General features: G+C 42.9%; 1 protein-coding gene across 1 annotated transcript in view; it reads right to left on the bottom strand.

The window, feature by feature from the left end:
* SH3RF3 (SH3 domain containing ring finger 3) overlaps window positions 1-16,210 on the bottom strand; it is a 793,875-nt gene that overhangs the window by 210,395 nt on the left and 567,270 nt on the right. The window contains exon 4 of the mRNA XM_030201480.1: window positions 12,463-12,816. Coding sequence (XP_030057340.1) covers window positions 12,463-12,816 — 354 coding nt within the window. The remainder of the gene's footprint in view (window positions 1-12,462; window positions 12,817-16,210) is intronic.

Genomic DNA, 16,210 nt, shown 5'->3' with positions numbered 1-16,210 from the left:
CACAGAAACATAACGAAGCCTTGTGCCAGAAGACGAGGACCTCGGCTGGTGGGGGTTAGGGGTCCCCCGCCAGCAAAGGTAGGTGATGGCGGGGGCGGGTTGGCGGCAGGAAGGGGGTCGAGAGGGCCGTCGGCAGGGGGGTCCAGGGCCAAATCTATGGGGGCCCAGGCGCCCATGGCTACGCCACTAGTGGTAAGTAAGCATTAGTGCTTACTGCCGTTTAGTAAAAGGACCCAGAGGTGTCTTATCTGCTGATTTACCCATTTTATTTTATAAAGATATGTAGGTGCCTATCCCCTGGATTCTATATATGGCACACAAAACTGTGAGCTAAAATTTGGCAGTGCATCAGGAAAGTCCATAACTGCGCGCGCAACTTAATTGATAAATGTGCAGTTAATTGGCAAGGCTTGGGCGCTAACAATCAATTACTGGTGCTAATTGGCAACAATTTGAATTTATGCGTGCATCTTTGTAGTCAGTATTCTATCAAGATGCGCGCATAAATTTTACGAGCGGAAACGAAAAGGGGGCATGGCTATGGAAGGGGCACGGGCGGGTCAGGAGCATTCCTAAAAATTGCACACAGTGTTACAGAATAAGGCAGATCTGTGCCTAATCTAAGCGTGAGGATTTATACCAGGTTTCAATGGGTGTAAATCCTTGTGCCTAAAATTGGCCATGGATCCCAATGCTAAACGCTATTGTATAAATGGTGCTCAACCTTGAGCCACGTACAAAGGAGAGGGTCAGAGTACACAGCAAAAGCCGTCCAGAAAAAAGCACAAAGAGCTCTCAAGAATGGAATAAGTGTACTTTATTAATGACCCGACATGGGCCGTGTTTTGGAATAACTAATGCCTGCCTCAGGAGTCAATTCAAGCAAGCAACACTCATTGCATAGGTCAGCATTTCCCAAACTGTGTGGCGTGGCACCCTGGTGCACCGCAGCGAACTCTCTAGGGTACCGCGGAAAATCCCGACCTCTCTCCTGCTACTGCAGGCGGCAGTGGCAGAAAAACCAAACAAAACAAAAAAGCAAGCGCAGGGCTGCAGCAGCCTTCAAGCATGTGCTGTCAGTTCTGCCGGTCCTCTGCCCCCGGAACTGGAAGTTGACGTCAGCGGGGGCAGAGGACCAGCAGAGCCGACAGCGCATACCTGAAGGCTGCTGCAGCTCCACACTTGTTTTGTTTTTTTTGTTGCGGCCACTGGGGACAGGGCGCAGATGGCCTTTGGGACTCACAGAGTTGACTGCCAAGGAAGTTGGATGAAAACAGGAGACGGGATGAAGTCAAAAAGTTGAAGCCAATAGGTTAGTCTCTGTTTCCCTTCCCATTCAAAACAAAGCAAGCAAACCTATGAGCTGTTGCATCCAAGCTGCCATTCTTTATTGCTGGTAACATTTTTTACATAATCTCACTTATATTTTTAAACATGCTGGCTTGTGCAGCATACAGATAAAGAGGAAGTATAATAACGGAATAACTTTTCGGGTAGAGTAGTAATTTGTTATAAATCGTAATCAGTGTGTCAGGACAGACTTCTATGGTCTGTGCCCTGAAAATGGCAAGGACAAACCAAGGTCAGTTATACATATAAAGTAGCACATACAATGAGTTTATCTTGTTGGGCAGACTGGATGGATCATACAGGTCTTTATCTGCCGTCATCTACTATGTTATATATGTTACTTGGAGGGGCTGGTTATAGGGACGCCTTAGCACTGTTAAATTTGTGCAGAGAAAAAGATGGAGACCTGTGTGGCTGAGGGGGGGGGGGGGGGGGGGGTTGCCGCAAACTGGAAAAGTTTGGGAACCACTGGCACAGGTTGTTGCACAAAGGATAATATCTCCGTATAATAAAAATCCACTCTCACAACCAGAGGAAAAGTACCTGATGCGGAGAGGAATGCCACAAAAAAAAGCACCAAACTTTGAGCACCATTTACAGAATAGACGTAGCGCTCATTTTTTTTGGTGCCCAAATTTGGGCGACATTTATAGAATTTAGTCCTAAGTTCTTTATAAATTTAGACCATAAATGGGTGCTTACATTTGGGGGGTAATTCTCTACAGGTCACCTAAAGTTAGGTGCTGGGATGATGAGTGCTATGTGCAAATTCTACATATTAGGTGCATAATTGCTATCATAGAATACTAGTATAAGTCCACAGTTACATGACTAACTTTAGGCATGGGCACTTACGCTAGCTCAATGACATGTAACTGATAGTATCCTTATTTATTTATTTAGATTTTGCTCACACCTTTTGCAGTAGTAGTTCAAGGTGAGTTACATTCAGGTACACTGGATATTTCCCTGTCCCAGGAGGGTCACAATCTAAGTTTGTACCTGAGGCAATGGAGGGTTAAGTGACTTGCCCAAGATCACAAGGAGCAGCAGCGGGATTTGAACTGGCCACCTCTGGAGTGCAAGACCGATGCTCTAACCACTAGGCCACTCCTCCACTCCTTATAATGTGTGCACAGAAGTGCTAGGCACGCCCCTGACCACCCATGCCCCTCCCAGATCCATGCCTCATTTCCAGTCATGCGCTATGGATTTTGCATGTTCAATTTATAGAACATCAACTAAGGGCAGTTTCGCATATAAGTACAAATTAGTGCTCATTAGCACCAATTAGAACTAATTAGCTTTTTAGAGAGTCACCCCACTCCTCAAAAAACCTTCTCTGGATCCTACCTCTCCTTCCAACTATCGCCCCATCTCCCTCCTTCCTTTCTTATCCAAGTTACTAGAACGTGCTGTCCACCATCGCTGCCTCGACTTTCTTTCTTCTCAACCTATTCGTGATCCACTCCAATCTGGCTTTCGTCCCCTTCATTCAACTGAAACAGCACTTACTAAAGTCTCCAATGATCTATTCCTGGCTAAATCCAAAGGGCTCTATTCTATCCTCCTCCTTCTCGATCTTTCTGCTGCCTTTGATACTGTTGATCACAGCCTACTCCTTGACACGCTGTCCTCACTTGGATTTCGGAATTCTGCTCTCTCCTGGTTCTCTTCTTATCTCTCACAGCGTACTTTTAGTGTATACTCTGGTGGTTCCTCCTCTTGCTCTACCCCGCTGTCAGTGGGTGTACCTTAAGGATCTGTTCTAGGACCTCTCCTTTTCTCCATCTATACTTCCTCCCTTGGTGCTTTGATCTCATCACATGGCTTTCAGTATCACCTTTACGCCGATGACTCCCAGATCTACCTCTCCACACCAGTAATCTTGGCAGAAATCCAGTCCAAGGTATCTGCCTGCCTCTCTGACATTGCTACCTGGATGTTTCACCGCCACCTGAAACTCAATATGTGCAAAACTGAACTCCTTATCTTCCCTCCTAAACCAACCTCTCCCCTTCCCCCATTCTCTATTCTGTCGACAACACGCTCATTCTTCCTGTCTCATCTGCTCACAACCTTGGGGTCATCTTCGACTCCTCCCTCTCCTTCTCTGCCCATATTCAACAGATTTCTAAAACCTGTCATTTCTTCCTTTATAACATCGCTACAATTCACCCTTTCCTTTCTGAACACGCTATCAGAACCCTCATCCAAACTCTCATCACCTCTCGCTTAGACTACTGCAACTTGCTTCTCTCAGGTCTTCCACTCAGCCATCTCTCTCCTCTTCAAAACTCTGCCACACGACTAATATTTCGCCAAAGTCGTTATGCCCATATCAGCCCTCTCCTGAAATCACTTCACTGGCTCCCTATCCATTTCCGAATACAATTCAAGCTCCTCTTGTTGACCTATAAGTGCATTCACTCTGCAGCCCCTCACTACCTCTCCACCCTCATCTCTCTCTACACTCCTTCCCTAGAACTCCGTTCACTAGGCAAATCTCTCCTAATTGCACCCTTCTCCTCCATCGCTAACTCCAGACTCCGCTCCTTCTATCTCGCCACACCTTATGCCTGGAATAGGCTTCCTGAGCCATTACGTCTAGCTCCATCCCTGGCTGCCTTCAAATCCGGGCTAAAGGCCTACCTGTTTGATGCTGCTTTCGACTCCTGACTTGTAACTGGTTGGGTTTAATAATTTTTCTCATTTTTGGAGCCCTTTTACTTAGCTGTGCTAAAAAAGTGGCCTTTGCTATCACTAGTGTGGGACTTTCCCATGCACTGAGGCCACTTTTAGTGCGGCTGTGAAATGGCTGTATTTTTCATTTCCTCTACAAATGGCCACAGGCTAATGTCCCAATAGCATGGGAGCACTTACCAACACCTATTTCTAGGTGAAAAGGGCTCCTGCACTAACCATACACTAATCTGTTTATGTGTGACAATATAGCTGTGCTTACCGATTAGCGCAGAAAATGCCTACTCTCTACCCTCAAAGCTAAAAAATAAAAAGTATATTTTAGTGTGTGGGAAGCACGTGCTGATCCGAAAACTACTGCGAGATGCCTGAGCATGTCCCATGCTAGTGGATTTTTTAAACTCTTTCTTTATTCAACTATATTATGACAATACATCATAATAAAAATAAGCTAAACCACGCAGAAATAGTAATACAAATCTTATATCAACAACAATATCAATATAGAAACTGAATTATAAACTATAAAGAACAATAAATGTGGATAGCATTTTAGACCACAACAGTGTATCTGTGTGTTTGGGGGAGGGGGGGGAACGAAAAATAATTAGATGGATAAAATTAAACAAAAAGACAACACAGGAAACTAAATGAGCCTGCAAATAGGTGGGAAAATGTGGGATACAAATGCAATAAATAAAATAAAATAAATGCAGCCTGTAAATGACCCTAGGCATCCTTATATTTAAAGAACAGCTTCATGAGCCAATCTCTATTGGAGTCTAATGTCAATTGAACCAGTAAGGTGGCCGGGACCAGAACCTCAGTATTTGGCCACTAAAGGAAATTTGTTAAATCCAAACTATCAACAGATAAACCTTGCTGGTTAGGAGAACGCTTCCTTTTACAAGAAGGGAGGTAATAAATCTTTGAGATTGGGGGATAGGAGGATTCTGGAACCTTTAATACTTCAAATATTTCTTAAACATAACAGCAGCTGATATTGAACATACTTTATGAAAATTAATCACTCAAGTTTTGGCATCTAACTGCATTTTCTAAGCTCTCCATTTTCAATTTTCACCTTTAACTTCCCAAGCTTGTAACATAGTTTCAATTGTTCCAGTCTCAGACTCCAAAGTTGCAACTCTAGATTTCAAAGTTTGCGATTCTGAAATTATTGTGGAAACAACAGCATCGGTGGAACAGGATTTAAAAATAAAGGTGATGGCTATTTTAGAACAAGTACAACAAAATACTCCTTCGAATGAATACTCCAGACTCCAGTTGGAATTATCGAACAAATTGAAACTGGCCCGTGAATCCATTCGTCAATTTAAAATTAAAAAGTTTAAGAGAGACAAAAGAGACTATGCAAACAATCAAGTATATTATTGGATGAATAAGGAAACACTTCCGAAAACTACACCTAATACGGTATTTAGTGGTGTGATGTCTGATAGTGACTCTAGTGGAGATGACCAGAGACGAAGTGCACAGCCAAATTTGGGAAGAGCACAGCCTTTTTTAGAGATTCGCCGGCCCTACAATCGGGGATGTCGACCCCAACAAGTGAGATTTCAACCACAAGATCATCGTGGAGATCCCCAGATCTCAGGGAGATATTATCAAACGCGTGCACAAACAGTTCAACATCAGTAATGATTAATATCTCAACACATGTACTAACGGGGGCTCAAGAACAGGTTTTGAATTTTGGCTTAGGTTATGTGTCTTCGGTTAGATATGACCCATTCTCCACGCGAGTATCATTATTTAAATTTTTCAGAAAGTTACATCTGAAAAGATTCTTTTTCATCAACCCTCTTCTGTTTCTTCTATAGTTAAACCCAGATCTAATTGGATGCCCCTTGAATATTTGGATACTTCAATTTTAGCTTTTCAAAAATGCATTCTACATGACCTAGAAGAGGCGGAAAAATTCCATGCACTTGAATTTAAAACATCAAATCTATCTAAAGCTCAGCGGGAGGCGCTGATATCTCTGCAAAATCAGAGTGAAACATTAATTGTTCATGCAGATAAAGGAGGTGTGGTCATCTTATGGGAGGTAAAGAAGTATCTTATTGAAGAACAGAGGCAACTACAGGATGATATAACTTATAAAAAGCCTAATTAAAGTTCTGGAAAAGTCAGTGAAGCCTATGCGCCTGAGTACAACTTTGGGCAGTTGTGGTTCATTAAGATTTATTTCATTTGAGCAGTGCCCTCTTTCCCAGTCTGTATAGGCAAAAAAAACATTTTGGGTTTGCTAATTGTCCATTATTTGCCTTCACATTATTTTTCGCTTACATTAAGCTATATACATGACTAAGAAGAAACTGGCTTTCTATTAATTGTGCTACAGTATACTGTATATATATATATATATATATATATATATATATACTAGTAAAAAAAGCCCGTTTCTCATTGAAATGAAATGGGCGCTAGCAAGGTAATGACCTTCTGCCATTAATGTTTTTAAGGGCTCTCCACTTGCCTCCTCCTTTGATGTCTGTACCTTGGAGTTCATTTTCAGAGAGTGGAAGAGAGAGATACATATGGAGGGGCATAATCGAACAGCGCCGGCCATCTATATGGGCGGCCATCTATATGGCTGGTGCCGCAATGAGCGGTCCCGAACCGTATTATCGAAAAAGATGGCCGGCCAAATGTCAGAGATGGCCAGGTTTGAGATGGTCGGCATCGGTTTTCGCCGATAATGGAAACCGATGCCGGCCATCTCAAACCCGGCCAAATCCAAGGCATTTGGTCGTGGTAGAGGCCAGCATTTGTAGTGCACTGTCCGTACCTCAGAGTTCAACTTTCTTGAAAGTGAGAGTCCTGTCAGGCGGTTTGTGTGCTTCCTGCCACCGTGGTCCTCTGTTCTCTGGTCGTGGCTACTATGTAGCCTTCCCTTCCCTCCGAGGGCGGGGCAGTGAGAGCGATTGCCTGTGGTTGGTCCCCTCTCCTTCTGACATCGTGTTACCATGCAGCCTTCCCTGCCCTCGGAGAGCGGGGCACTGACAGCGATTGCGATTGCCTGTGGTTGGTCCCTTCTCCTTCTGACGTCGCGTTTGTTTCCCTGGCAACTATACAGAGTTCCCTCGAGGGCGGGTCGATTACGAACCCTACGAACACTACATGGCTTCACTGCCACACTGCCACGGAGTCAGCTTCAGAAAGTTGGAGGTGCAAATTATTATATTAGATATATATATACATATATACACACATATAGATAGATAGATAGATAGATAGATAGATAGATAGATATGTGTGTGTGTGTGTGTGTATAGACAGATAGATACAGACACATGCACACAGACACACATATATATATACATATATATATATATATATATATAGAGAGAGAGAGAGAGAGAGAGAGAGAGAGAGAGAGAATATGAATATATAGCCCGATATTCAGACTATGGTAGGCAGCCTACATAAGTGCCACGATCAGCACAGACCCCAGATATTCAATGCCAGGCCATTTCTGGTGATCAGCATTCAATATCTGGGGTTTCTTTTAGCCAGCTCAAACTTAACCGGCTAAGTGAATGTTCAGCTCTGGCCGGTTAAGTTTATAGTGACCAAAGATAGGACTGCTATTTAGGGAGTCTGATTTGGCCACTAAATTTAGCCGGTCAGCACCTGAATATTCGTGATAAAGCGCTATGCGTTAACTGCGAATATTCAGCGGAGATAACCAGCTATCTCCCGCTGAATATTAGCGGTTAGCTGGCTAAATGCTACTTAACTGGCCAGGAGCCATTTGTGGCTGGTTAAATAGCGCTGAATATCGGCCAGATAGTATGGAGGCAAATCTATAACTTGGCACCTCCATTGAGATGCATTGATACCACGCACTGTCAACTCTACAATGGCATCCGAGTGCCAAGATGCTGTAATACAATACTAACATAAACTCTAATTGGGCACAGTCATTTATGCCTGGTCAATGGTAGGCAAAAATGGGTGCATCTAAGTGCATCATGCAAACTCCCGGAGTCTATATATTGTGCTGAGATTTCTGCGCGGAAATCAAAGTGTATTCTATAACAATATGCATAAACTAATTGGTTAACAAGTCAATCAGCGCTAATTTGCCAATTAACAAGCAATTATTGACACTAACTGGCATTAATTAGAATTCATATGATTAACTGTCTAAGAGTATTCTATAACATGCTGTGCGTAAATTCTAAGTCGCATAGTTTAAAAGGGAGCGTGGAATGGGAGCGTGGAATGGGTGTTTCTAAAATCTATGTGCATTTTTATAGAATACATATGGTCTGCACCTAATTTAGGCATCGGCATTTACATCTTGGCGTAACTGAAAGCGACTAAACTGAGTCACGCAGACAGGCACTTGGTGTATTCTATAAACTGCATGGAAATTTAGGCTTATTCTATAAAGTACGCCTAAATTGAGGCATACTTTGTAGAATTCACTTAGGCGAATTTTATTTGGTGCTGAATTTTTAGGCATAATATATAGATTTAGTCCAAAGTGTGTATCTTATAGTATTCTATAAGTTAGGCACCTAAGTTGGAGATACACTTATAGCCCATCCTCATATACCCCTCCCTTATAGTTACATGCTAGAGCACATAGGCGTGACCTTATGAAATAGTGCCTAGTGCTCTTATGCATGTAACTGTCAATTTTGGGGCTTCTGATGCACGTAAGTTGCATGTCAGTGAAGATACACAAAGACTAGGGGACAGTCGAAGTTACATGGAAATACAAATAGCAGGAAATATTTTTTCACTCAATGAATAGTTAAGCTCTGGAACTCTTTGCCAGAGGATGTGGTAACAGCGGTTAGCGTATCTGGGTTTAAAAAAGGTTTGGACAAATTCCTGAAGGAAAAGTCCATAGTCTACTATTGAGACAGACATGGGAAGCAACTGCTTGCCCTGGGATTTGTAGTATGGAGTGTTGCCACCATTTGGGTTTCTGCCAGGTACTTGTGACCTGGCTTGGCTACTATTTGGAAAACAGGATACTGGGTTAGATGGACCACTTGTCTGATCCAGTATGGCTACTCTTATGTTCCTATGCCAAGTTATAGAATTGCCCTTTACATGTACATGGTGTCCGGAAAAAATGGGACCCCTTAAATAGTTTCAAAATACTTTGCAACTGTTTAAACATTTAGTATGACCTTTGAAAATACATTAGTACAATGGGGGTTTTTCTTAGTTAATTCATAATTTATGTTCATTCGCAAAGTCTTCCATGCCACTGAGCTGTTGGCTCAATGAATTCTGGGTTTCATTAATTAAGAGCTCAACTGTTTAGTGAGCTCGATGCGCTGGAGCTCCATTCTGTTGAAAAATAAAGTACTCAGAAATATCTCGAATTTCAGACAGAAGTTTCTGCTGCACTAGGACGTTTTTAGGTTATTAGGAAAAATGTTGGGAGTCTCGTCTTTTCAGGACACCGTGTATATATGTATGTATCTATATAGACAGACATATACAGTGGTGGAAATAAGTATTTGATCCCTTGCTGATTTTGTAAGTTTGCCCACTGACAAAGACATGAGCAGCCCATAATTGAAGGGTAGGTTATTGGTAACAGTGAGAGATAGCACATCACAAATTAAATCCGGAAAATCACATTGTGGAAAGTATATGAATTTATTTGCATTCTGCAGAGGGAAATAAGTATTTGATCCCCCACCAACCAGTAAGAGATCTGGCCCCTACAGACCAGGTAGATGCTCCAAATCAACTCGTTACCTGCATGACAGACAGCTGTCGGCAATGGTCACCTGTATGAAAGACACCTGTCCACAGACTCAGTGAATCAGTCAGACTCTAACCTCTACAAAATGGCCAAGAGCAAGGAGCTGTCTAAGGATGTCAGGGACAAGATCATACACCTGCACAAGGCTGGAATGGGCTACAAAACCATCAGTAAGACGCTGGGCGAGAAGGAGACACTGTTGGTGCCATAGTAAGAAAATGGAAGAAGTACAAAATGACTGTCAATCGACAAAGATCTGGGGCTCCACGCAAAATCTCACCTCGTGGGGTATCCTTGATCATGAGGAAGGTTAGAAATCAGCCTACAACTACAAGGGGGGAACTTGTCAATGATCTCAAGGCAGCTGGGACCACTGTCACCACGAAAACCATTGGTAACACATTACGACATAATGGATTGCAATCCTGCAGTGCCCGCAAGGTCCCCCTGCTCCGGAAGGCACATGTGACGGCCCGTCTGAAGTTTGCCAGTGAACACCTGGATGATGCCGAGAGTGATTGGGAGAAGGTGCTGTGGTCAGATGAGACAAAAATTGAGCTCTTTGGCATGAACTCAACTCGCCGTGTTTGGAGGAAGAGAAATGCTGCCTATGACCCAAAGAACACCGTCCCCACTGTCAAGCATGGAGGTGGAAATGTTATGTTTTGGGGGTGTTTCTCTGCTAAGGGCACAGGACTACTTCACCGCATCAATGGGAGAATGGATGGGGCCATGTACCGTACAATTCTGAGTGACAACCTCCTTCCCTCCGCCAGGGCCTTAAAAATGGGTCGTGGCTGGGTCTTCCAGCACGACAATGACCCAAAACATACAGCCAAGGCAACAAAGGAGTGGCTCAGGAAGAAGCACATTAGGGTCATGGAGTGGCCTAGCCAGTCACCAGACCTTAATCCCATTGAAAACTTATGGAGGGAGCTGAAGCTGCGAGTTGCCAAGCGACAGCCCAGAACTCTTAATGATTTAGAGATGATCTGCAAAGAGGAGTGGACCAAAATTCCTCCTGACATGTGTGCAAACCTCATCATCAACTACAGAAGACGTCTGACCGCTGTGCTTGCCAACAAGGGTTTTGCCACCAAGTATTAGGTCTTGTTTGCCAGAGGGATTAAATACTTATTTCCCTCTGCAGAATGCAAATAAATTCATATACTTTCCACAATGTGATTTTCCGGATTTAATTTGTGATGTGCTATCTCTCACTGTTACCAATAACCTACCCTTCAATTATGGGCTGCTCATGTCTTTGTCAGTGGGCAAACTTACAAAATCAGCAAGGGATCAAATACTTATTTCCACCACTGTATATACATGCACTTCTACTATATCCTGTATGTGTGTAGATATATAAAATAGGTACTATATACTAGGAATATTCTACCACAACTACTACTACTAGAAGGTCATAGATACTACTATAGTTGCTCTCAACTTAATTCTTGGTTTGCAGCCAACCAATCAGATTTTAGGATATCCACAGTGAATATGCATGAAATTGGTATGCCCTGTATTTCATACACATTCATTATAGACATCCTGAAAACCCATCTGGCTTGTTGAGTCCCCGGGACTGGTTTGAAAACCACAGCACTATTGTACAAGCAACTGCAGAGAAATTTGGGGGGTAATTTTATAAAGTCGTTTCTGTGCATAGAAACGATTTCTTGTAAAATTATGACCTGCGTAAAAGTATATGGGCTATACAAGGGCGGACTTTAGGTGGAATGCAGGTGTGGAAATTGACATCCACTCGAGAGCAGATATAAATGTCCATCCTGCAATGTAGATGTGATTTCTGCTGCTTACGCCAGTATTTTATGAAGACCCATAGGTGTTTATGTGTCTTCATATAATAGTGCCTAAGTAGATGCCTACTTGCCTTCTTAGCAAGGGCAGACTGACCATACGGGCAACCAGGCAATGCCCAAGGGCCTAGAGACTCTGAGGGGCCCAGTGGCGCTCTCCCCCCACCCCCGCACACTACAGCCCCCATAAGCCTCGGTGGGTCATCCCAGGGCCCACCTCGAAGGGCCCTGGTGGTCTAGAAGCCTCTTTGGGGGCAGGAAAGAACCTCACTCTTTCCTGCCCACTGCTGCTACTCTTTCCTATGCTGCCGCATCTTTAAAATGGCTGCTGAGACTGCCGAGACCTGTGAGACTACCTCAGGAAGTCTTGGCAACCGTTAAGAAGAAGCGGCGGCGCAGGATAGAGCAGTGGCAGCGGGCAGGAAAGAATGGGGTTCTTTCCCGCCCCTGAAGAAGCAACTAGACCACCAGAGTCCCTCAAGGTAGGCCTGAGGAGGATGTATTGTGCAGGGGGGTGCTGAAAACAAAGGCAGAGGTGGCTGGGCAGCAGCAGGGGTTGGCTGACTGTAGGGGCAGGGTTGGCATCGAAGGCATGGGCAGCATCGGGGGGCAGGGGCAGCATTGGGGGGCAGGGGCGGCATCGGGGGGCCCAATGACCTTTACTGCCTGGGGGCCCAGATCACTGTCAGTCCGCCCCTGCTTCTTAAACTAGGTGTCCGCTTATAAAATTACCCTCCACATGCCATCAATGATCGCCACACAGGGTCTGAATCTGAGCTATAGAGGAGAGCTCAAAGCTACCATTAGTTTCTCTATGTTTACCTGGACAAGCGCACTGGATGAAAGATGCGTCAATTCTCCGATTCTGGCAACAGCACGGGGGTCACTAGAACTGATCAGCACTGGCGCGCTGATTTCCATGGAGTGCCTGTTATTCACGGCTTGAGAGGACTTGTGCGTCATGCTTAGAGCAGTGAAGGAGTGGCGCTTCTTGGCACTCTTCTTGCCATCGATGCGCCGCTGAATGGCACTGACCGCTCCTGTGCTCGTTAGTGTAGAACACTGGGCCTTACTGACTATCATGCTGGTGTCAGAGGGCAAAGGGACCTCGCAAGCAGATGCCGCAGCCAAACATGTCTTGTCTGTCTCAATTAGCTGCTTTGCTGTTTCGTTGAGCTAAGTGCAGAAGGGGGAAAAAAAGGTAGGAAAAAAAATTAAAATGCTGTCACATTCCAACTTGCTATCTCTTTCTTTGATGTTGATACTATATCCAAGAAACGGAGAGAATTCAAATTAATTAGGGTCCGACACACACATAAAAAAAAATGGGGGCAGAATAGAGACGTGCACCAGGAAAGTAGAATCAGTCAACTGCATTGATCTATTTGGCATTTTCTGGTGCTCATCTCCTCAGTTGGTGCAATATGCCAGCCATGGTGTCTGAATTTAAGCCTTACAGAAATATAATGCCAAATTAAACTTACCGACTAACACAGAAAGAACACTGCTGGCTCTTGCATGTATCCAAGCAATTTATTGTCCAAATTCCAAATACTTTCGTATGTTTTAAAGCACTTAAAGAGAGTCCTAATTTCAATATAGTCTTTTATTACAATCTTTACTACAGCGAAAGAACACAAGTATATACACTTTTAAAACTAAAAGCAATTTTACCACTCCGCAACAACTCTGTCGTACAGGAAATGTCAACACTGCAGCCCACAGACTGTAACCTGTCAAGCACCAATAATACTGGGAATAGCTGAAGAGAACCACTGATACCCTTCAATTAAAACACCCTTTCAACAGCTGCAATGTACAACACGGGGTTCTTACTGGAGCCATCACAGTCCATTACACTTGCCAGCTTGACCATCAACAGCTGATCCCCTTTCAGACTCAAATTCTTCATGAATTCCCACTTCATCATGTTCTAACCTGGTGCACTCTAATGACTGCCAGCAGGTCTCAAATTCCAGGGAAAGCAGATGGTTTATCTTAACTCAAGGGGGGTGTTAGAGCTTGGCTACACTACACAGATGAGGGGAAACCCTAAATTGCACGAAACTGGCAAATTCAGAAGAAGAGAATGATGTATTATCATCTCTGCACCACAAGCCGAACCAGTAACAGGATAACCTATCGCTAATTTAATAATATTGGAATTTTGGATCTTGTGCTACAAGCATGTCAGTTTCATTAGGATTGTCTTGAATGGAGACACAGACGTAGTCTGGCTATTAACACAAGAAAAGCACCTCATGTTGTAATGACCGCTACAGACATCCCAACGGTATTAACCAGATGTGTCTTCTCAACTGGGTTTCATTAATATAGAATTTTTTATTTGTGCTGGGTTTTTTTTTTTTAGCTAAAAGCATGGAAATTGGAATTTTAATTCATGCAATATATATTTCATACACTGGACACAGGCCTAAAAAGACACAATAATTTATGTTCTGTTTACAATACTTTTTTAAAATATGGGTCCTAGCCAATTTAGCAGTTTTGCATTTATTTATTTTGGTGCTGATTCCTTTAATGATCTGTAAATCAAAAGCAATGGATTCACAGTACAGGGTAAGGAACTTCAGTTTTACTTACAGTCCCCTGTCTGCACAGGGAATTATAATGATTGTAAAATCTTGCCAAATGAAAACAGTACTTCTGTCTGTCTGCTTTGCTGGTTCTCTAAAGCACAGTAACATCTTTACCACATGATAAAGGTGTTTATTATTAGGATAAAAAGGCACTTCGCCCTATGTACTAAAATGTAGTAACATCTCTTGCAGGTAGGATAAAGGTGTTTACCAGGATTTTCAAAAACACTTCAACCTATGTACTAATATGTTGTTATAACTGTTTTAAGTCTATCTTAATATAGAAATAGGCATGCTAATGATAGAGAATGAGATTGTTACACATTGCACCCTTTCAGGTAAATGTTCAAAGCCACTTCAAGATAGCTGACTGCATAAGTGGCTTTTTTTTTTAATGCAAATAGAATAACACAGCTTGTGTTTAACCTCAGAAGTTGTGTTATTCATAGAAAGATAATACCCCCAACCCCCTCAGCATTACTGAGGGGTTTCCTAGGTGTTTTGGCTGGGCAGGCTGATGGCTTCAAAATGGCGCCTCTTGACCCCTAGTAGTAGTCCTGCAGTATGCTTCATGTGGTGGCTTGAGGTACTGCAGGTTTGAGACTTGCATGGTGCAATTTTGCTATAGTAAAATGCAAGATTTTATTGAAGCTTAGTATTTATCAGCCTAAGGTGGTCTTTTACTAAAACTTAGCTCGAGTTATCTGCAGCAGGACCCATGGGAATAAAATGGGCCCTGCTGCATATAACTTGAGCTAAGCTTTAGTAAAAGACCCCTTCAGAGCCTGATTCTATATATGGTGCCTAAAATTTGCGTGCAGTAGGCAATCACGCCTAAGCATATGCAAAATACCGTGTGTAAATCTACACATGGTATTTAGAATACACTTAGGCATAGTTCAATTCAACTAAATCTCTCGCACACCCATTTACGCCAAAGAAAAGGTGGCCTAAATCCCTGCACATAGATTTACATGCATTGGCCCATATTTTATAACAATGTGCATATTTTTTGAAATGCCCATGTAACGCCCATAACCACGCCCCTTTTTGACTGCACGCATTAGAATTTAGTGCAATACATTACAAAATTCACTTAGCAATGTATACACAAAAAATCAAATTTTTGCCAATTAGTGCTCATTATTGCTTGTTAAGAGCTGTTAATGCTTAACAGCTTGTTAAAACAATTCATCTACATGCGTAGTTATAGAATACGCCTCGATTTACGCACATAACCACGCGTAACTCTAGGCATGCTAAGGGGGCCCCTTTTACTACAGCTTAGTGCGTGCTAACCGACATTAGCTTGTGCTAAGTGCCACGTGGAACATTTATGTCAGTTAGCACACACTAAGCTTTAATAAAAGGGCTCCTAAACTGCCAAAATGTATCCATTTTGATGGAGGCTGGGTTAGGGGCATTCTAGCATAGGCCAAAATGTATCTATTCCACAGTAAAACTTAGCCACCGACTGGTCAAATTATCCATCCAAGTATGGACATATCAGTAGCAGGTATAACTTCAAATGGATAAGCTATCTGTTTAAGGTTATACGGCATCCATCCTGCTGAATATTTACCTCTAGATACACAAGTACAGTAAATGGTGCTGTATTTATTGTGAATTTTTTAAGTTTAAAAATAAAGGCTCGCCTTCCAGAGGATAGCAATGAACAGCAGTTTGCAGCAGGTAAAAAAGAGAAAACCTAGACAGGCGCCAGCAAGATAGTAAGTAATGTTTAGGAACAATATTTCTCTAAACACCGGCACAAAACTGTAGGAACACCAGTGCAGCAACACCAGTGGAGTACTCCTGCACAGTTTAGAGGTGCTTATAGGGAAAGTACAGAAAACCCTAACCTTCCTTTCATTTTTATCATATAATACAGACACATCACTAGCAACTTCTTCTCCAGACTCCCAGTTTTGGCACAAATCGGGGTTGAGGTTTTTTTTTGAGAAAAATAT

This window comes from Microcaecilia unicolor, chromosome 4 (assembly GCF_901765095.1).
Source record: "Microcaecilia unicolor chromosome 4, aMicUni1.1, whole genome shotgun sequence".
In the NCBI taxonomy this organism is placed as follows: Eukaryota; Metazoa; Chordata; class Amphibia; order Gymnophiona; family Siphonopidae; genus Microcaecilia; species Microcaecilia unicolor.
Note: the sequence above shows the minus strand (reverse complement) of the source record. Positions and strands in the feature narration are given on the sequence as shown.